Below are 20,848 nucleotides of genomic sequence, written 5' to 3' on the forward strand. Positions count from 1 at the left end.
GTTGTTGTTGTTGTTGTTGTTGTTGTTGTTGTTGTTGTTGTTACCCCACACCCCTCAGCAGCCATTTTGTGACTGATGCCTGTGGCACTTCCTCAAAATTTGAAATGGGCCCCTAGGCCCCTGAAAGGTTGGCAACCCCTGTTTTGTGTGGTTGAGTTGTACTGTATTTTATTGTATCCTTGGGGTTTTGTGTGTTTTTCATGGCAAGGTTTTATTATAACGGCATATGTTGTTCTCTGCCTTGTGCGAACTTGGTCCAGAAAGGTAGTTTAGCAGTATTTAAATATATAAACACCTCTGCCACCCTGAACTCAGTGAGAACTGAGCATGCTCAGTAAGCGTGGAATGACAATTGCCTGTTGAGGGCAACACAACTGGGGCGAGGAGGGAATGGGATAAAGTGGCTAGAATCCTGAAGAGGGAGCACTCCACACACTGCAACATTTTGTTGTGGGTCCTTTTTGTAAGTAAATAACCTTGAGGCACACATAAAGCGCTAGGGAATCCAAGGAGAGGCAATGCCTCAGCACAATAGCGACCCCTCCCATGGCTGGTAGAATATGGCAATAAATCTCGGCTTTCATATCTTTATTTTGAGATCAAGGTCCCAGTGCGGTAGCATCTCCGCATGGCACTAACAAGTGTCTGCAGCACGGTTGACTGAGTTGTTCCGCATGACGCTCTGAATCCAGTCGGTGAATCGGCAGATTTTTGTGTAGACCCCAGGCTTGCCGGACTGTGCGCAGATCTGCATCCCCCACGAGACGATCCCTTCGAGTTTCCCGTTGCACACCAGGGGCCCACCGGAGTCGCCCTGCCGAGCAGAAATATTCACATACTTATTTAGAATATTTATATGCTAAACTCATGAATCAAAAGATAAAGCAACGAGAAAAGGGCAACAACAAGGAAAGCCAAAACTCCCTCAACTTCTCCTCCCCAAAACGACAGGGGCCTCGGTCGGCACCATGGGTGGAATCTGAAGATGACATTGTGCACCATTTTGAGGGGCCCAGGTATGGACCATCTGAAACTGCTTTGAACTGGTGTTCTGGCAAACATCTTTATTATTTTGTGAGGGGTTTTGGCCAATAGGGGAAAGCCTCTCACCTGGCAGGAGTCTATGCCACCACTGCTTACACCAGCACACAGCATGTTTTCCGTGATACCATTGGGGTATGCCTGGTTGCACTCTTCATTTGAAATTGTGTAGACCTGGGCACACTGCAGGATGTCAGGAAACTGTGCTGCAAACAAAGAACACTGATGGTTTTATGGAGGTGCTGGTGAGAAAGCCACCACTTTTATCATGAGCCCCAGTCTAAGTTGACCCGTGGATCGTTTTATATTTCACTATCGACTTCCTATATATGGCATTACTCAGGAATTGTGAGAAACCAAATAATCAGAGCAGTTTTGAAATCAGGGGTTAAAATCAGTGCAGTTTTTAAAGATTCAGCCTTGTTTCAAAATGGCATCCAACTGCATCCAAACACAGGCCAGAACCTGCTTGATCTCAGGAGCCACCATGCTCAATGGGGTTATAATATTTCAAGAGGTGTCCAAAGGTATAGTGAAGAAACAACTTTCAAAAATATAAATAACTGTTGGTTTTGATTGTTAGTCGTCGTGTTCTGTTAACTTCAAGCAAATAGATAGATAGATAGATAGAAAGATAGATAGATGATAGATAGATAGATAGATAGATAGATAGATAGATAGATAGATGCAGGCAGGCCAGGAGATCTGGAGCAGTGAACCTTTGGACGTTTGGTGTAGATGGTAGTATAATGTTGAAGCTCCACCAACCTGTATACAGGTAAATAAACACATTGGACTGCATCCAACCAATTTCTACTTAGACTCTTACCTTCCAAGTCCTGGACTGCAGAATCCGGGACCAGCAGCCGTGTGACACTGGAAGTTGCGTCGACGTAACTTCCGGTGTCGCTTTGCCCTTCTATGGGCACCAAAAATGGCCGCCGCCGGCTTCGAAAGTCGCTTGTACGCATGTCAGGAAGTGCGTCAACGCAACTTCCGGTGTCGCTCCGCCCATCTATGGGCACCAAAAATGGCCGCCGCCGACACCGGAAGTCGCGTCTATGCACTTCCTGACATGCATAGATGCGACTTTTGAAGCCGCCGGCGGCCATTTTTGGTGCCTATAGAAGGGCAAATCGGAAAGAAAAAAAAGGCCGCCGGCAGGAGAAAATAACGGAGAAAAACGGGAAGTGATACGGGGGACCACCGGGAAAAGATAAGTAAAATCGGGCTTTTCCCGGAGAAAACGGGGTACTTGGCAGCTATGCTTAGACTAGACCCATCAAAATTAATGAACCAAAGTTAGTCATGGCCATTCATATCAGTGGGTCTACTCTAACATTGAACACAACCCATTTTGCAGGGACTACACAGGGCATGCTAATTTGATCCTCTCTATATAATATTTTATTATTTTGCAATTTTCCTAAAAGGAATGGCGCTTATGCTAGCATTCTCTTCTGAAGATCAGTCAGAATATTGGTTCTCTTTGTTCTGCTGAATACCTAGGGCAGATGACGGATAACGTCAAGAGCAGAGGGTACTTGGTACCAAGATGGCCAGTTGGAGACTTTGATGACCCTCAAAAACTATAACTGAAATTGGGAAGCAACGCAAATTGGAGCCTCACACCAAGAAGGATTTTTGTTTTGTTTTTTGCATTGTGTAAATTTGAATCTGGACTCTTAATAGCACTGAAATAACCCCTTCGTGACTGGAAGCACTCTGAAATATGAGAGAATGGCTATAGCAGAAGATATGAAAGGGAAATAACTAGCATTGTGGCTAATTGATCTGTTAGTTTACTCGGTGAAGAAAAAGTTTAATTTACTAAAAAAACCAACAAACCACCCAGCATATTTTTCATTTTTGAAAAACTGCACATATTAATTTAAAAACCTGCAGATGACAACCACCATCTTAAAAGAGGCACCACACTTTACTTTCACATAGGAAAGAACGCCTCTTCAGCTCAAAAGGGAATCACAGAATGGGATGCCTCCTCTTTTAAGGAGGACACCTGGGAAAGAATACTTTTTCTCTCTAGATGGAATGCATCTTGGAGGGAATGCATCTTAAGAGACAATCATAGGATGGAATGCTCTCAAGAGGGAATCCCCCTATTAGGAGAATACCTCTTCAGCTTCATGCATAATTTATAAGGTAAGCTGCTTACTCTCGTTTTCTACCCACATGCAAATTTCCACACATTTAATGAACCCCAATGATTAACTGATGATCATTCTTAAAAACAAAACGAAACTGGGCGACAGACGTTGAAATACTTGGAGATCAAAAGGATATAGGGCAGGGCGTGACAATTGGGCGGGGGATTTAAAAGCTGCGCAAAAGACAGAGAGAAAATATGAATGAGAAATAGTGGGGAGGGCCATCAGCTCTACCACCACCACATCCATGCCCCCAGTATGTATTGAAAATTATCTACTGTACATTGAGGGGTTGTCGTAGTCCCCCAGCCTGACACCTGGCACCGAGTGTTAGGCTGAACACATTGGGTAGATAGCTGAACAGGCCTGACATATTCATTGATGAAGGCGGGATTGCTCAGTCGTATCAACATGATGTCACTGTCATGTGTGGTGGGGTTGTAGTTGGGGTGTGGGAATTTCTGTGCAGATGTGATGCATTGCTCTGAGCCCTCGTTCGCCCTGAGGCTGTGATCACCCATCCTTGTGTGGATGACCCTGCATAGGATGAGAACAGGAAGGAGAAGGGGAGAAGAAAAAGAAAAGAAAGAAAAGCCGTAAGAACATAAATCTAAGAAGAGTCTTGCTAAATCATTCCAAAGACCCACTTGGACCTCCGTCCTGTCTCCCAGAGCAGCCACCGCTTGTAGATGTGGCCAGCCATGGAGAGGAGTAGGCCTGTTCTCCGAGAAAATTGACAGGGCACTGAACCTCAGAGAGGAAGTATTTCAACCACAATAATGGGATAATCACTTGACCTTTCCATAACACCCCAGAATCAGAGCTGGAAGAGATCTCGAAGATAATCTAGTGTCAATCACAAAATGGCTGCCGTGGGGGGTGTAGCATAACACAAAATGGTGGCCTCTTGCTCACAGAGAGAAACTCATTGCACTTCTCCTCTGTTCAGAATGGGAAGAAGGGTGGGTGTGTACTCCTGGCATCTAATGAAATGTGGGCATGTTTGGTTCATAGCTGCCAAGTTATCCCTTTTTTTAAGGGAAATTCCCTTATGCTGAATAGGCTTCCTCGTGAGAAAAGGGAAAACTTGGCAGCTATGGTTTGGTTTAGTTCACATTTAAAGGCAAATCTACTTGATTCGTAGTTCTTGAAACAACACACTGAACCAAAACAGAGTCATCCTTCAAAATTCATTTTTCTCCAGATTTTGCAGTACAGTTCTCCCACAAAGTAATGTGTTCAGTACCAGTGTTTCACTACCACACCTTCTTCCCCTCCTCTCCCATGGGATAGAGAAATAGATAGATTTATCTAAAGCAGTGTTTCCCAACCTTGTGCCTCCAGCTGTTTTCGGACTACAATTCCCATCATTCCTGACCACTGGTCTTGCTAGCTAGGGATGATGGGGGTTGTAGTCCCAAAACATCTGGAGGCACAAGGTTGGGAAACACTGATCTATAGGTAACACAAGCCTGGTATAGGTAGTATTTACAGGTTTCGAATCCCAAATCAGCCATGAAGCGAAGTGTATCTCCGCCAACCAACCTCACCAAATTGTTGTGAGGGTAAAATAGAGCTCATTGGAGGAAAGGCAGCCTGTATATTTAACAAATCCAAAATAACAATGAATAAAGTGGAATTTCAGACTTCATTACTGAAAAACCTAACGAGAGTCACTTTTTTTAAAAAAGTGAAACTATAAGGATACCTTTTCCATAGGAATAGGAAGACAAGTGCTTTTTAAGGATGCTTGTTAAGTGAGAAAGTTTCTGCATCCTCCTTCCTTGGACCACTGTTGCTGTTGGGGCAGGCTCATGAGAAGTGTGTTTGTAATTTGCCTTCAGTCATTTCCATGAGTAAGCAACTTAAAAATAAATAAAAAAATTGCTCAGTTTACAAGATGATCTGCAAGATTACTGCTCTGATTACTGCACTGTCCAGATTACCTGATGACTATGTACACATGAAGTATGAGCACTAAACAACACTGACTCATGGAAGGCCTTCCAGTGAGGCAATAGGAGAGGAAGGGATGGCACCGAGACTTCTTGTCTCCTTGTGGGTAACCAGCTAAAAGGCTAAAAGAGTCACCCTCCCTTCATGGTAGCGCCTTAGGAAACTATAATCCTCTTCTCTCTCCAAGGTAAACATGGTGAGGTCTTCTGTAAACCGTTTCCTGCAAGACTTGTCTTCCAAATGCTTCATCATCCTTTTTGACCATGGTGCAGCAGAGCAGGAATGTGGTGAAGAGGAAGGGCATTTTTCTCAGAGCAGGAATGATGGCATCATCTTCCTGGTTAATTGACAGACCCTCCTCGCTCTGACGTGAATGCTCTCGCTCTCCCATTTTTGCTATTGTTTGTGACAGATTAGTATAGAGAAGGGCATATTCTACGACTGTCAGCTGATCCCAATAAATCAAAAATTATGCTATTCTTTGTATGTAGTCTCATCCATACTGTTTGAAGTGTATAAGCAAGCTTCCTGTAGATCCATGAATTCTCCATTGTCCACATGATGTTTTCCTCCAAATCACTGCCTCCCCACACTTCCCCCTCCCTCTGTCCAGATCTCCGTATACCTTCCCCTTTTTAGAGCATCCCTGTTATGAGAAAATCTGGATTGAGGGAGGGGATAGTGATTGGGAGGAAGATGTCATGTGTGTGGGATAAATCAGCTTCATATAACCAACATGCTTAATACATGAAGGGGTTAAGACCATAGAGTAAGTTGTCCTGACAGCCTTAGCTAGGTCATGTCCCCTCACCTTGGGAGCATAGATTACCAAACTCTTTGTTCTCCCACTTTCCACCATGTAAACCTACCAGTAAGGATGTCTAAGCTGGATGTTGCAAGCTTAGGCCACATGGCCTTAGTAAGCCATCTTTGTGTTTCTATACAAATAATTTAGAAACATTTACCACTTTGAAACTAGCCTAAGGTTTGCTACCTGTCTTTTCTTGCTGCTGTGTAGACAAACTCATGAATCTGACCTTTGAAGAGTTTGTAAGTAAACAATATTTAACTTACCAAATGTGTGATTTCTTTCTATGCTAAGGGAAGCTGGGAGCTTTGGAAGAAACATAGAAGGGGGTATTTTAAAAGTCTTAACAGCCTATATTTCCATGCTTTGCCGCATGTTTTGTGATTTCGAATCTCTGCTGGGGCCCTCTCATCAAAGATTACTTGCCCCAAACCTGGATTTAGGCATCCAGGGAATTCTCCATTCTATTTTACCAACAACAATCTAACAATATGAACAATTAATAGTTACAGGAAGCTACTAGCCACATTAAATAACAGAATGGTGTGTGTGTGTGTGTGTGTGTGTGTGTGTGTGTGTGTGTGTGTGTAGCCAACATCTTTTGTATTTTAACAAGCCTACTCAGGCATATAATTTAGTCATCTATGTTTCTTATACAGGTAGGCACCTTAAAGACCAACTAAGTTTTTATTTGGTATGAGCTTTCGTGTGCATGCACACTTCTTCAGATACACTGAAACAGAAGAGCAAGACCCTTATGTATATTCAGAGGGTGGTGGGTATGGGTGTGAATGGGTGATGGGCTGATAGGAGTGGTAAACCTGTTGATGGCTGTTAACGACTGCTGATGACTACAATAGGTCCTGCAGGGAAAAAGCAATGGCTGAGGCGCTAAAGAAAGCTTGATCATGCATAATGAGATAAGAATCCTATGTCTTTGTTCATCCCAGGTGGCTCCATGGTTTTAAGCTTGGTAATGAGTTCCAATTCAGCATTTGATGGCATACACAATGTTAGAAGGTGAGCAATTAAATAGTCCTGAGATGGTATGTTGGATGTTGTTGGGGCCAGCTATCAACAGGTTTACCACTCCTATCAGCCCCAACAACATCCAACATACCATCTCAGGACTATTTAATTGCTCACCTTCTAACATTGTGTATGCCATCAAATGCCAACAGTGCCCTTCAGCTCTCTATATTGGACAAACAGGACAAACCCTACGCCAAAGGATAAATGGACATAAATCTGACATCAGGAACCACAAGACAGAGAAACCAGTAGGAGAACACTTCAATCTCCCAGGACATTCTATACAAGATCTCAAAGCAGCTGTTTTATTACAGAAAAATTTCAGAAACAGACTGGAAAGAGAAGTTTCTGAATTGGAACTCATTACCAAGCTTAAAACCATGGAGCCACCTGGGATGAACAAAGACATAGGATTCTTATCTCATTATGCATGATCAAGCTTTCTTTAACGCCTCAGCCCTTGTTTTCCCCCCGCAGGACCTATTGTAGTCATCAGCAGTCGTTAACAGCCATCAACAGGTTTACCACTCCTATCAGCCCATCATCCATTCCCACCCACCCCCACCACCCTCTGAATATACATAAGGGTCTGGCTCTTCTGTTTCAGTGTATCTGAAGAAGTGTGCATGCAGGCGAAAGCTCATACCAAAATAAAAACTTAGTTGGTCTTTAAGGTGCTACTGAAGGAATTCTTTTATTATGTTTCTTATAGTCATCTTTGTTTTTACCTGTTTTATTGTGTGTATACTTTGCTGCTGTTGTTGTTTTTACACCTTCCATTTCCGCAACATTGGCTACAATGCAACATTAAAACTGCTCCAGGGATGCTAATAATCCCAAAGCCCTTCTCCCAGGATCAGCAATCTTGAGTTTCCTTACCCCTGTTGGTTACAGTGAGCAGCGGTAATAACCCAGTACTTGTCTATCAGAACGCCTCCGCACAGAATATCTGGTCCATTTCTCTTGCTATTTGAGAGGACAACCTGGTAGCGCTGTTCGCCAAGGGTGCAGTCTTGGCCCCCGATGATCCGCGACTCATCCTGTGCAGCCACTGTGGAAGAAAACCAGCTAAGGTGAGAGATGGCTTCCACCATACCTAGCGATACCACACTGGCTAAGCAGCAAGGATCTCAGCCACCAGCCCAGCTTAGTTAAAAGAGGGAGGAACCTCTTTCAGCCTGAGGTCTGCATTCCCCCATGGGCAGCCTTCCATATATGCCATTATGCTGCTGGTGGCTGGGGCCAAAGGTGAAAGTGGGTGGAATTACAGATGGGACTCCACGCTTTGTGTAGAGGGCAATTTTTCCAGCCTTGCAAAAGTCAGCTGTTTCTGCACTTCCCTCTACATATGCTTCTCTTCATCCGGGCAAGCAAGGACACAACCTGGTCAGCCAAAAGCCCCCCGGGAGCAAGGCTACCGAGAGGGACATGACCTGCAGAAAGTGCCAGGGCTAGACCACACTGAGTCACCAAATGTGAAGTCCCTGATCCCCGGCCCAGATGAGTGCATAGAAATTCTATGGCAGCGCTTCAGAATCATTTATCTATTACATTTATGGAACACCACCTTCACAACCATAAAGGCTCATCCACATGCCCTTTTTGCCTCATGTTTGCTATGCACTTTAAAGCTCAATGTCCAAGCATTTTTATTTTTTCCTCCGCTGTTTTCCCCAGGAAAACCCGCTCCTTAAGGCTGAATTGGAACTAACAGCAATTTGGTCAGATTCAGCTGTAAATAGTGGATTTTCATGAGGGAATCACTGGGGCAAAAGAAAAAAGTGCTTGGAGAAGGAGCTTTAAAGCATGAACCTGTGCCTAGAAATGTGGCAGAAAATGAAGTCTGGATGAGCCCCAGGTTCGCTCAGCCCGGATACTGAGGGCCTCCTATGAGGGCTTTCTGGTGGTTCCCTCAATGCGAGAAGCAAAGTTACAGGGAACCAAGCAGAAAGCCTTCTTGGTAGTGGCCCCCGCCCTGTGAAATGCCCTCTCATCTGATGTTAAGGAGATGAGTAATTACATAACATTTAGAAGACACCTGAAAGCAGCCCAGCCAGATGAGTGGGGTAATAATAATAATAATAATAATAATAATAATAATAATAATCATCATCATCATCTGGGTGGATGACAAAATACAATGCAAAGTTTAAATGATAACACCCTCAAAAAACAATTATTATTTTAAAACTCTAAACAGCTAAAGCCAATGCAAGCACAGCAATTAAAAACAAATGTAAAGCAAATGAAGGGAATAATTAAGTGCAAAGATATAAAATAGGGATGAGGAACTGGCCACCCTCCAGGTGTTGATGGACTACAACTCCCGTCATTCCCAGCCATTGACTAGGCTGGCTGGGGCTGATGGGAGTTGGAGTCCAGCAGCATTTAGAAGGTTGTAAAAGCACTAAAAGTGATGTGGGAGAGAACTTGGGAGAACAAAAAGGTCTTCTTTGCCTGGTGCCTAAAAAACAAGTAAAGAATAATGCATGCCAAGTAAGCATGACAAAGGAGGCTACTCTACAGAGGGGCACCAGCTGCAGAAAGCATGAGATTTTCCTATCTCCCCAGGACCACTTCTGGCAATATGAAGGAAGGACACGCACTCACTCCTGATCTTCAAGCCATACTTTCAGCCCAGGTGATACTTCCCTACCTGTAGGAGTCAGCAGAACTACCATCGCCAGAAGCCTCATGGCCCTGCAGGGAGTAGATGCCACCTGCATGTGTCTGTCTTGTTGTTGGCGGTGCTGTTGGATCGAAAGCAGTTCATTGTCACCGAATTCATCACCCTTAAATCCAAGCTGGCCCCACCTTCCTTGACATTGTCTAGAAGGATCCAGTTATGTGGGTTCTTCACCCGCCCACACAACCAGCCTGCTGATGCTCAGCCCCTGGAATCAGGAGGAAGGAAGCTCTTGGCTGCGACCCTTAGTCCTGGCATGGTCCTTACTATGCCAGTCTGAGCTGTCCGCCAGCAGAGACTGAGGTTAAGGTGATTTCCCAATGCTTCCGAATGGTGAGCTGAATGATTCCAGGGACTTCTGGGCCCCCATGATTTTGCAGGTGCCTTGGCTTAAATACAAAAGAACGTCAACACCACCAGGTAAACACAGTCTAATCTACAACCCGGTTAAGTTGAATTGCTTGCATTATATCTGAATTCTTTGGCTTCAATCCAATTATCTTATCACCACTGTGCTCCAGAGCAAGGCACTAATTACAAAGTGTGAGCATCAATTCACACATCTGAATTTGGGGAGAAAGAAGGGACAGGCCACCCTAATAGCTTTTCCTGTTGCTGCTACTGAAGTAGCAGCGCTGCCATCAGTGGGCTGCTGCGTTCATGGCCCTGGATCCCATCCCCACTAAATGCAAAGGAGTAGGACTAGCCTTCTGCCAGAAGTGCGTCAAGGTTTCTTTCCAACTGGGAGAGACGTGTTCCACTGCTAAAAACAAGAAGCAACGCACAGCATTTGGAGGGTAAAAACCAGGAAAGACCCACACAATTTCCATGAGGCCACAACCTTGCAGAAAAGCTAGTTGGGTCTGAGTCTGAACAGTGCCTTGATTGGGGGGTGGGGGTGGCCTGACACAACGTCCTGACATCACGTGCATGACATCACATGATCTCCTGAGGTGCAAAGCTAGGGTGTGTGGAACCGAATGTGGTGGCAGCGAGGCCACAGTGGCCGGCAACCTCCGTCCTCCCGCTCTTCCTGAGAAGGTGCCCCCCGCCAGTGGTGGCAGAAGCAGCAGGAGGAGAGGAGCTACCGACTATTGAGCCACACCACAGCTGGCTCCGTGTTTGCCCTCTGAACATTGAGACCCCCTGGCCACCTCAAAAGAGAGAAAGAAAGAAAGACACTTGCAAACCCTGAAAACATTTTTTTAAATCACTCTTTCTCAGCAGCTGAATTAAAGATTACAGGGCAGGACATCTAAGGACTGTAGTCACTGCAGCCCTACTCAAGAGTAGACCCAAGGGGAATTAATGAGACTAAGTTAGCATGTTCATTAACACCAGCAGGTCTCCTCTGAGTAGGACTAGCTACTAGCCTAAGATCCCCACACCATGGAAGCACTACTGGGACCCGTTGAATGATGGCTGATGAGTTAAACACGATTTCAAGAAAGGTCCACAAAGAACGGAAAAGAAGAAGACACGAACTACAAAACAGGGAAAGGTCTGAGCAAGGGGTCGGGATCGTGGGTGGGTTGAGGTCAATGTTATAAATATCAAAATGCTGGAAGCAGAAAAGAGGATTCATTTCCAAAGCAAAGCTGAGATGAGATCCTCCCCTCTTTTCAAAAATAAATGTTGCCCCTCCCTGTGAAAAATGGGTGGGGGGGAGCATTTCCCCATGAAACATTTTGGGAGGTGGTTTGTCACTTCTGCAGTGGACAGGAATCTGTTGGGAGAGCCTGGCACTGCTTTCCACTGACCACAAACCCCCAAATGCCTTGGGAGCGACACAAAGCGATGCAACACGATATAAATCCCCAGACATGCCATGAAGTTCCTCTGGAAAGTGGCTGCAGAGAGAACTTTCCTTGGCTTTGAGTGACAAAGGCTATTTCGTTAAATTATATCTATGTATACCCTGCCTTTTTCTCTGACAGGTACTTGAGGCAGTTTACAAATAAAACAGCTAAAATATGGGGGTGGGGGAACAATAATTTTTTTAAAAAAAATATTAAGGATATCTATTAAAAACATGCAGATATTTACAATAAAGACAGCATAGAACCAGCTCTTTCATGAAAAGCAGTCCATTCTCAAAAGCCTGTTGAAATAAGGTCTTCACCTGCCAGTGGAAGGTCAACAAGGAGGGAGCCAGTCTGACTTATCTAGGGTGGGAGTTCCTAAGCCTGGGCTGAGAAAGCCCTTCCAGTCATACCTGACAGGGCATCAGGACTGAGAGAAGAGACACCCCTGAATATCTCAAAATCCAAGCAGGTTCACATGAGGAATCTACGGCTTGTGGGATTAATTAGGCCCTCCAAGGCGTTCTGGCCATGCCATGCCAACCTGCCTACACCTAACTATAAATTTGAAAGTTAAAAAACAAAAACAAGGGGAAATATCCTAAGATTAAGTACAGTAAAAAACAACCTCCTCCTCAATATTTCAGATACATCTCTCCCCCCCTCACCCACCACAACTTTTCAGAAGAGTTTCATCTCCCACCCTGGCAAATGGTTGGAATTTTTTTTTGGGGGGGGGACATTTTTGGCACAGCTCTATTCCAAATATATCATTTGAAATTGCAGTAAAGGGATATGTCAAATCTTTTGGCAGAAAACCATAAAAATGCTGATTTTACAGTATTTTATTTGTCAGAGATAGACTTCCATCTATGCAGCAGCCTCAATTACTGTATATAAATAGCAGAAATATGCATTTGAAAGCCCTGCATTATCTCTAACTATCAGGCTGGCCTTTCCCGACTGCTCTACCCTCTTTTAAGTGAAGAGCAAGATTTTATATACAGTAAGCCTGCACCTTACGCAGCGTTACGTTCCAGGCATTGCACCTAAAGCCAAAATGGCTTATGGTCAAAGCCCATTGGGTTCAAAGTCATTTTTCCCAGAACCCTGCCCCCCTTCCAACCTCCCCGCCTTTTTCGCCATTTGTGTAAAGTTAAATGCACACAAGTTGCAGTCTTTGTGTGTGTGTGTGTGTGTGTGTGTGTGTGTGTGTGTGTGTGTGATTATTCCAAGTGATAATTCATTTCTCAGTGTGAAATTACAGCAAATGTTTTGAATGTTTGACTTTCTCAAACAGTATTATTCTCTCTAAACTGCAGGAGTTTTTCGCCCCCCCCTTTTTGTAGAACAGGGGACAGAATCCAAGAGAGAAAATGTCCCTGAACCCACTTTTGTTGCACCATGCCCCCTCCAGATAGCAATAATAATATGGGAAGCGTCTCAGAATAAAGAATAAAAGCAGAATAAACCCACTACTAATGCACTACGGTTGTGTCAAGAACATGTCGCAAAATACACCCGCAAGAAAGCACGGGCTTGGACGGGCCCCTCAACCGTTCGCCTTGCTGCCTTTGGGCTTTCCCCCAACTCCTCACCTCACTCACACAAAGGCATAGTCACCTGCAGGTCCTGAGAGGAAAGAATCACTTGCAGCCGCGGAGATTCCACAGTAAGAAGATGCGTCTGCGGTTGCTGCCGCCGCTGCTGCCTGGGCTATGAGTCAAATGTGCCTTATCTGCCCATCTTCCCTTGATCAATCGCCCTGTGTTTATCCATCGCACATGTTTAGACAAGGAGGGCAACTCCCTTGGGGCTTCTTACCATGCGCAACTATCAGAGCAATCCTGCTCCTTCTGTTTTGTGTACTGGGATCTCCAAAGCACCTGCAACCGTTGTCAGGCTCCTTTTCTAGCGCTGCTTGGAATCAGGCCACCCGGGGAGAAAGATCTCCAAAAAAGGTCTGCCTCCAGTTCACAATTTGTTCCACCCTTTGCGCCGTATATATATTTGCCCACATCTCCCTGCTGTGATGCTATCCTGCCCTGCCAAGCACTTTCTTCTCCTCCTGGTCCTGGCGATGCAGAAGAGCTAAAGTGACCATCACAGAAGCCACCACCTTCGTTATTACGGGGAGGTGTTTTTTTATATATAAAAAGTCAAGGCATCTGAAGGCATCTAACATGATGACCGTTGTAACATCTTGTGGTTGTGTGAATTCCATAAACGACCATGGAAACGATGGCGGCCAGCTTGCCTTGACAGTCACACAAATGTTTCCTGCTGATGCTGTAGAAAGGTGTTTAGGAAGCTGGTGCGGGTTTCAATCTGTTTTTCAGTCCATTGGTTTAAAGTCTCAATTAACTGATATTAGTTTTTCTTATTGGTATTTTTTTTAAAAAAAAACTTTTTTTGTAAACTGCTTTGAGGTTATTTTGCAGTGTATAAATTTTATGAAATGGATAAAAAGATAAATACATATTTTAGTGGGGAAGTAGAAAGAAGAGCCGGGATCTGGGTGTTTTCAGTTCTTAGGTGGCGTATAACATCTGTATGAGAATGACGATCTTTTCCCTGGATGAACCATGCAGCACATAGTATGCAGCCCACAGCTATGCACATCTGCTTTGGGGTCCTATAGATGACGCACAAAGTGTTATGTGGGCTGTGGGAATTTATCTCAGTACATCTGACAAAAATCCAGCAAGGTAAGGCAGTATTATTATCCTCTCCCTGTCTGTAAATCTAGCTTGCCTTCTCATATTGCATATGCATTTCTGCATGCCACAGCTAATGTATTTATTTGTTTGAAAGATTTATCTCCAGCAGATTCTACATCCCTGTGCTAGCATGATAAAATTATCATCAACTGGGGATGGGCAAGTCTGCCCATTTTGATTTCTCTCGGTTTCTCATTCTTCCAATCTTAAATTCAGTTCTCCACACTTCCACACCTGGTTTTTTTTTTAAGTCCTCACCAGCATTTTGGGCCAGTCACTGTCTTTCAGCTAGCGATGGGGGAGAAATTCAGTTCAGTTCACATTTAAAGATGAATCTGCCTAATTTGTACTTCCTGGAGCAACACGCGAACACAGCCATCCTTTGGAATTCACGTTTTCCCAAATTTTGCAATGCACTTCTCCAGCCAAGAAAAGTGTTACAAAAATGCATATACTAGGGTAAATTTAACAATGCATGTATCAGTGAAAATAGCATGGAAAATATATTAGGTGAAATCGCTTGCAAAAAAATGTGTGCAGTAGGAGGAATACACCAAATAATGCTGACAAATTTTCTTGAGAAGGTTTTTTTCAGAGTTCACTGACCAGTGTGGAGAACTGTACTCATGATTGCAAAAAAGAGAAACTGAGAGAAACCAAAACTGATAGGTAATGCATTTGACAGGGTTGGAGTGGGAGATAAAAGGGGAGGGGGAAGTACCATGTATATCACTAAGGAAAAAGTGACAAGTGGGGTGCCATAGGGTTCTGTCCTGGGCCCGTTGTTGTTCAACGTCTTTATAAATGACTTGGATGAAGGAATTGAGGGGATGCTCATCAAATTTGCAGATGACACCTACCTGGGAGGGGTAGCTAATGCATCAGAAGAGAGAATCAGAATTCAAAATGATCTTAACAGATTGGAGAACTGGGCGCAAGCTAACAAAATGAATGTCAATAGGGACAAATGTAAGGTTCTGCACTTAGGCAGGAAGAACCAGATCAGGCGTCAGCAACGTTTTCTGCCCGTGGGCCGGAGGATATCCCACGGACTATCGTCCATGGGCCGGACATGGGCCACACAGGCGCAGAAGCAATTTCCGTTGCCGTGCTGCCCATGTCTGGAACACCAGAAATCGCTTCTGTGCATGTCCACAGCTGCACAGAAGCGATTTCCAGTGCTGGCCGCCCATTTCCAAAATGTTTGCAGCGCCAGAAATCGCATCTGTGGCTGCGTAGACGCGACTTCTGGTGCTGCTTGGCGAGTCCCCACGCCGTGCTGCACCGGTTTACCACAGCAAGTGGGGGACTTGCCGAGCAGGCTGCTTGGTTCACGGGTGGCCCGTGGGCCGGATAAACGGCCTCTGTGGGCTGGAGGTTGCCGATGCCTGAACCAGATGCACAAATATAGGATGGGGGACTCCTGGCTTACTAGTAGTTCATGTGAAAAGGATCTAGGAGTCTTGATGGACTACAAGCTTCACATGAGTCAACAGTGTGATGCAGCAGCAAATAAAGCTAATGCTATTCTAGGCTGTATCAACAGAAGTACTGTACTGTATAGTGTCCAGATCAAGGGAAATAATAGCCCCACTCTCTTCTGCCTTAGTCAGACCACATTTGGAATACTGTGTCCAGTTCTGGGCACCACAATTTAAGAAGGATGTTGACAAGCTGGAAAGTGTGCAGAGGTCAAGGGCAGGGGTCAGCAAACTTTTTCAGCAGGCGGCCGGTCCACTGTCCCCTTGTGGGGGCTGGACTATATTTTTTGGGGGGGGGGGAATGAACGAATTCCTATGCCCCACAAATAACCCAGAGATGCATTTTAAATAAAAGGACACATCTACTCATGTAAAAACATGCTGATTCCCGGACCGTCCGTGGGCCGGATTTAGAAGGTGATTGGGCCGCATCCGGCCCGCAGGCCTTAGTTTGGGGACCCTTAACAAGGGTCTGAAAACTAAGCCTTATGGGGAATGGCTGAAGGAACTGTGTATGTTTAGCCTGGAAAAGAGGAGACTGAGAGGAGATATGATAGCCATCTTCAAATATCTTAAGGGCTGTCTCATGGAGGAGGGAGCATGCTTGTTTTCTCCTGCTCTGGAGGATAGGACTCGAACCAATGGCTTCAAATTGCAATAAAGGAGATTCCGACTAAACATTAAGAAAAACTTTCTGACAGGAAGAGCTGTTCAGCAGTGGAACAGACTTCCATGAGAGGTGGTGGACTCTCCTTCCTTGGAGGTTTTTAAACAGAGGTTGGATGCTTTAGCTGAGATTCCTGCCTTGCAGGGGGTTGGACTAGATGACCCGCAGGATCTCTTCCAACTCCACAATTCTATGATTCGATGATTCTGTGTTCTAATATTATGCTGCAAGATGTATTACAACATGACACTTAATTCTTTTAAATGTATTATAATAAGAGTATACGGTATGTCTTTTTCTTACATATAATCTTGAATATAATTAGTCGGGCTTAAACAAAGTTTTTGAAGTGCAGCAGCAGGGATCATTCACTTTGTAATCTGGCCACCCTCATGACTTTTTCCAGGCCTGATTTCCACCCTGCAATTGCAGTGCCTGCTTATCCAGTGTGGACACGCCTAGAACTACTGGGGCATTTTGGGGCTCCTGTGTCTTTCATTAGAAGCTTCCTCCATCTCCAGTTGCCTCAATGTGTGTCTGTGAATTACTGATGAATTGCGCCTTGATGAATTGCCCATCCTGTGGCGCGCACTCCACTCAGATGTCATATTAATAAACAACTGTTTGATTTCTAGAAGCCAGCCCTGTATAGGGAAGTTTTTAATGTTTGATATTTTATTTACAGGTAGGTAGCCGTGTTGGTCTGAGTCGAAACAAAATAAAAAAATTCTTTCAGTAGCACCTTAAAGACCAACTAAGTTTTTATTTTGGCTCATACCAAAATAAAAACATAGTTGGTCTTTAAGGTGCTACTGAAGGAATTTTTTTATTTTGATATTTTATTGTCTTCTTAATATTTTTTGGGAGCCACTCAAGGTGGCTGGGACAACCCTGTCAGATGGACGGCATGTTGTTGTTGTTGTTGTTGTTGTTACTACTACTACTACTACTACTACTATTACTACCCCTTGATTAATGAGTTCCTGTGCTCAGCAGAGGGCTTAAACACCCATTTTCTTTAATTGTGAAGTAGCACTATTGCAGTAAAGCAGTACCTCGGCAGGGCTTCAAAGTCTCTACTGTGGAAACAATTCAAAGCAAATGTGTTCCAAAGGGTATCAATTGGAATAGGGAAAAGTCTATTATGGGTAGCATTGATTGACTAGTGACTAGTGCATGTGACAATCACCAACATGCTTCGCCCCACCTCCCAGTCTCCAGAGTTCTTTTGCAGCTGTTTTTATGGCAACCATTCATGAGGCTGTTCTTTAATACTGTAAAGGAAAAATATAAACTTAGATATGCTGCTTAAGTCGTGGCAGGGGGCTTAGATGTGCTACTTAAAGAGGGGAAACCTGGACTGACAACTCAGCTGAAGCATGAAAAGAAGGACAATATTGATAGCTGAATTAGCATCCAAACTCTTGTGTGAAAAGAATCAAGACATGTTGCAAAGGATGTCTCACATAATGGTGAAGAACCCACTATATAATCACATTCACGCTATACATTGCTTTCCCCAGGGAATAATGGGAGCTGTAGTTTGCCACTTGCAGATATACAATTCCCAGCACCTTACCAAACTACACTTCCCATAATTCTTTGAGGGAAACCATGTGCTTTAAATTTGCTTTAAATGTACAGCAAGGATGGGAATGCTCCATTTCTCTTCGCACAAGAGATTTTCAGGATTGTGCAAAAGAGCACAATCTGAATTGGCTGGATGTGCTGAAACAACAACAAAAATGCAGCGACCACAAAAAGCTAATCTAATCATATTAACAAAGGCCAATAAACTATATTTTAATATAGGAATAATCCTTATACAAAAAACCCCCGCAATTACTTGGATTTAATTGCATGCTTGCATTGTGGATTATATTATTAAAGACAGTTGATTAGATTAGATTAAATCAACCCTTTTGCAATTATTGCACTACTTCTGTGCCCTGCATAATAAAATAACACAAAGACCAATAGTTTCAGAGCACAAACAGACATCAGGATCTTGAGGGTTGAGGAAGCAGCTCAAGACAAGCAATGACCAGACAAAAATCAGCAGTACTCTCAGCTGTGTGAGAAGCAGCACTGGCTGGCAAAGTCTAGCTGCCATTTTAATTTCCCACGGTGCCCCTCTTTCCCACAACGAGTGATGCTACACCAGGGGCATTGTGGGCAATAAAAACGGCAGCTGAAGTCAACCACCCAATGTAGCTCAGAATGTTAGGTCAGACTTTTTCATGTGGGAGCTGAGCCAGCATTTGCGATAGGGTGGTGCCACAGGGCTCGCCCTGCCTACAACAGCACCGCTGTTACTTACCTAGATAGTAGGTGGTGGTGTGGCACTGAGGATGGAATTGCATAGGTGGACTGGCAGCAATGCTGACTGCTTGCACTGCTGCATCCGTGCCCTGCTTCCAAACTGTCCAGGTAAACAGCAGTGACACAGCTGTTGGGAGAGCAGCTCTGCAGCATTTCCCCACCACACTGGCTGTTCCTATTGATACTGGAGCATATCTAGCACATGTACAGTGCCGGATTTACGTATAAGCTAAACAATCTATAGTTTAGGGCCCAACTCTATTGGCCCCCCCCAAAAAAAAAGTAAAGGAAAAAAAACCCTGGATGTACATTTCCAAAATATAAGATTAAAAACAAATAAAATAAAACCTACAAAAAAGCAACAGTGTTTTGTGTTGTGTAGGCTCTTATGATGCAAATAATGGGCCCCGCTTGCTAGTCTGCTCCCTAAAATATCACTGGTTTGCTCGTTTCTATATACCAGGGGTCCCCAGACTAAGGCCCAGGGGCCGGATGCGGCCCAATCGCCTTCTCAATCTGGCCCGCGGACGGTCCAGGAATCAGCATGTTTTTACATGAGTAGAATGTGTAAAATGCATCTCTGGGTTATTTGTGGGGCCTGCCTGGTGTTTTTACATGAGTAGAATGTGTCCTTATATTTAAAATGCATCTCTGGGTTATTTGTGGGGCATGGGAATTCATTCATATTTTTTTTCAAAATATAGTCCGGCCCCCCCACAAGGTCTGAGGGACAGTGGACCGGCCCCGTGCTGAAAAAGTTTGCTGACCCCTGCTATATTCAGTATAGGGTGCCCACATTCTGCATGGACTTTTCAACAATTACTTTGATAAAATAACATATTTTGTTATGCACAAATGGCTTTAGATACCCATTAGGTCCATAAATTACCATATAGCAGGGGTTCCCAAACTAAGGCCCGGGCGTCGGATGCGGCCCAATCGCCTTCTAAATCCGGTCCGTGGACGGTTCAGGAATCAGCATGTTTTTACATGAGTAGAATGTGTTCTTTTATTTAAAATGCATCTCTGGTTATTTGTGGGACCTGCCTGGTGTTTTTACATGAGTAGAATGTGTCCTTTTATTTAAAACGCATCTCTGGGTTATTTGTGGGGCATAGGGATTCATTCATATATTTTTTTCAAAATATAGTCCGGTCCCCCACAAGGTCTGAGGGACAGTGGACTGGCCCCCTGCTGAAAAAGTTTGCTGACCCCTGCCATATAGCATATATTCAACACAATATATGCAATATATGTTGAGCTTTTTTGGAACAAACCCAAATTGCTGAGCTTCTGGGGGGAAGCTTTTTCCATACCTCTGGGTTTCCCCCTGACATTTTGCCATTTCGGCAAATCCCACCCCCCGAGACATCATTTTTACACCCGAAAACCAGAATGTGTCAGGAATTTTCCCGATGTACAGCAAGCCTAGTTTAAAGATTTGTAATTATATCTTTCAGAGGAAATTTAGTCAAACTGAGAGTTCGTAACGCACGTCCACAATGCTGAGTACAGCGAAATCTGGATTTCACAAAGCCAGGAAATTAATTGAATAATTTAAATTATGAGACACTCCTGCCCTGTTACCTAAACTCTTTCCACACCCTACTTGAAACTAAAGTACTTGGATTTCAGCAAATTCATCCCACTTGACGTCAGTGAGAGGAAAGGAGCTTCATAATAAGTTCCAGTTTAGCTTGGCTCGATTATATATGCCTACTTGCTATTGTGTGCCCTGCATAATTTATTCTCATGGCAACCTATGTGAATCTGAGGCCACATCAGATTTAATTCAGATTGCAAATGGTATTAGTTGTCATGAATTAATCCAGGTAGCACTGGGAGCTGTGATTTGGAGCTAGTGGTTTGGGCTTAGACATGACTACAGTCCTCAAAATTCCTGGGGAAAGCTAGGGCATTTTTTTATTTTAAAAAATACAACTGTGATTCAAATAAATGTAACAAAAACCCAATGGGTTGCTTGTTGTTGTTGTTGTTGTTGTTTAATTAAAAGCAGCCCCCAGTGGCAATGATTTTGAGCAGAGTATGCAGCTACCACTCACCCTTTTATTGCTGGCTATTTTCCAGTTAAAAACGTAGGTTTATTTTAAGTACAGTTGTGAGCTTTCAGGTGTGTATTTGCTAGAGTTGTACACCAGCCACAA

At 44.0% G+C, this 20,848-nt stretch overlaps 1 protein-coding gene and 1 long non-coding RNA gene across 5 annotated transcripts in view; one reads left to right on the forward strand and one right to left on the reverse strand.

Moving 5' to 3' along the window:
• Positions 1–573: 573 nt before the first annotated feature.
• Positions 574–13,423, reverse strand: LOC118086567 (trypsin-3). Of its 4 annotated transcripts, none has more exons than XM_088672503.1 (6): positions 13,318–13,423; positions 9,662–9,755; positions 7,885–8,056; positions 3,493–3,746; positions 1,111–1,247; positions 574–814 (listed from the first exon to the last, which is right to left on the reverse strand). In XM_088672503.1, the coding sequence occupies exons 1-6, from the start codon at positions 13,318–13,320 to the stop codon at positions 635–637; spliced, it is 840 nt and encodes a 279-aa protein (XP_088528629.1). In that variant the 5' UTR covers positions 13,321–13,423; the 3' UTR covers positions 574–634. The 4 variants fall into 4 exon arrangements, with proteins under 4 accessions (XP_088528629.1, XP_034974226.1, XP_088528628.1 ...); XM_035118335.3 differs by having other exon boundaries at positions 13,117–13,383; XM_088672502.1 differs by having other exon boundaries at positions 13,101–13,381.
• Positions 13,424–13,548: 125 nt separating this feature from the next.
• LOC148685388 (uncharacterized) overlaps positions 13,549–20,848 on the forward strand; it is a 36,516-nt gene continuing 29,216 nt past the window's right edge. The window contains exon 1 of the long non-coding RNA XR_015950655.1: positions 13,549–14,201. This is a non-coding gene — a long non-coding RNA (uncharacterized LOC148685388). The remainder of the gene's footprint in view (positions 14,202–20,848) is intronic.

This window comes from Zootoca vivipara, chromosome 6 (assembly GCF_965207765.1).
Source record: "Zootoca vivipara chromosome 6, rZooViv2.hap1.1, whole genome shotgun sequence".
NCBI lineage: Eukaryota > Metazoa > Chordata > Lepidosauria > Squamata > Lacertidae > Zootoca > Zootoca vivipara.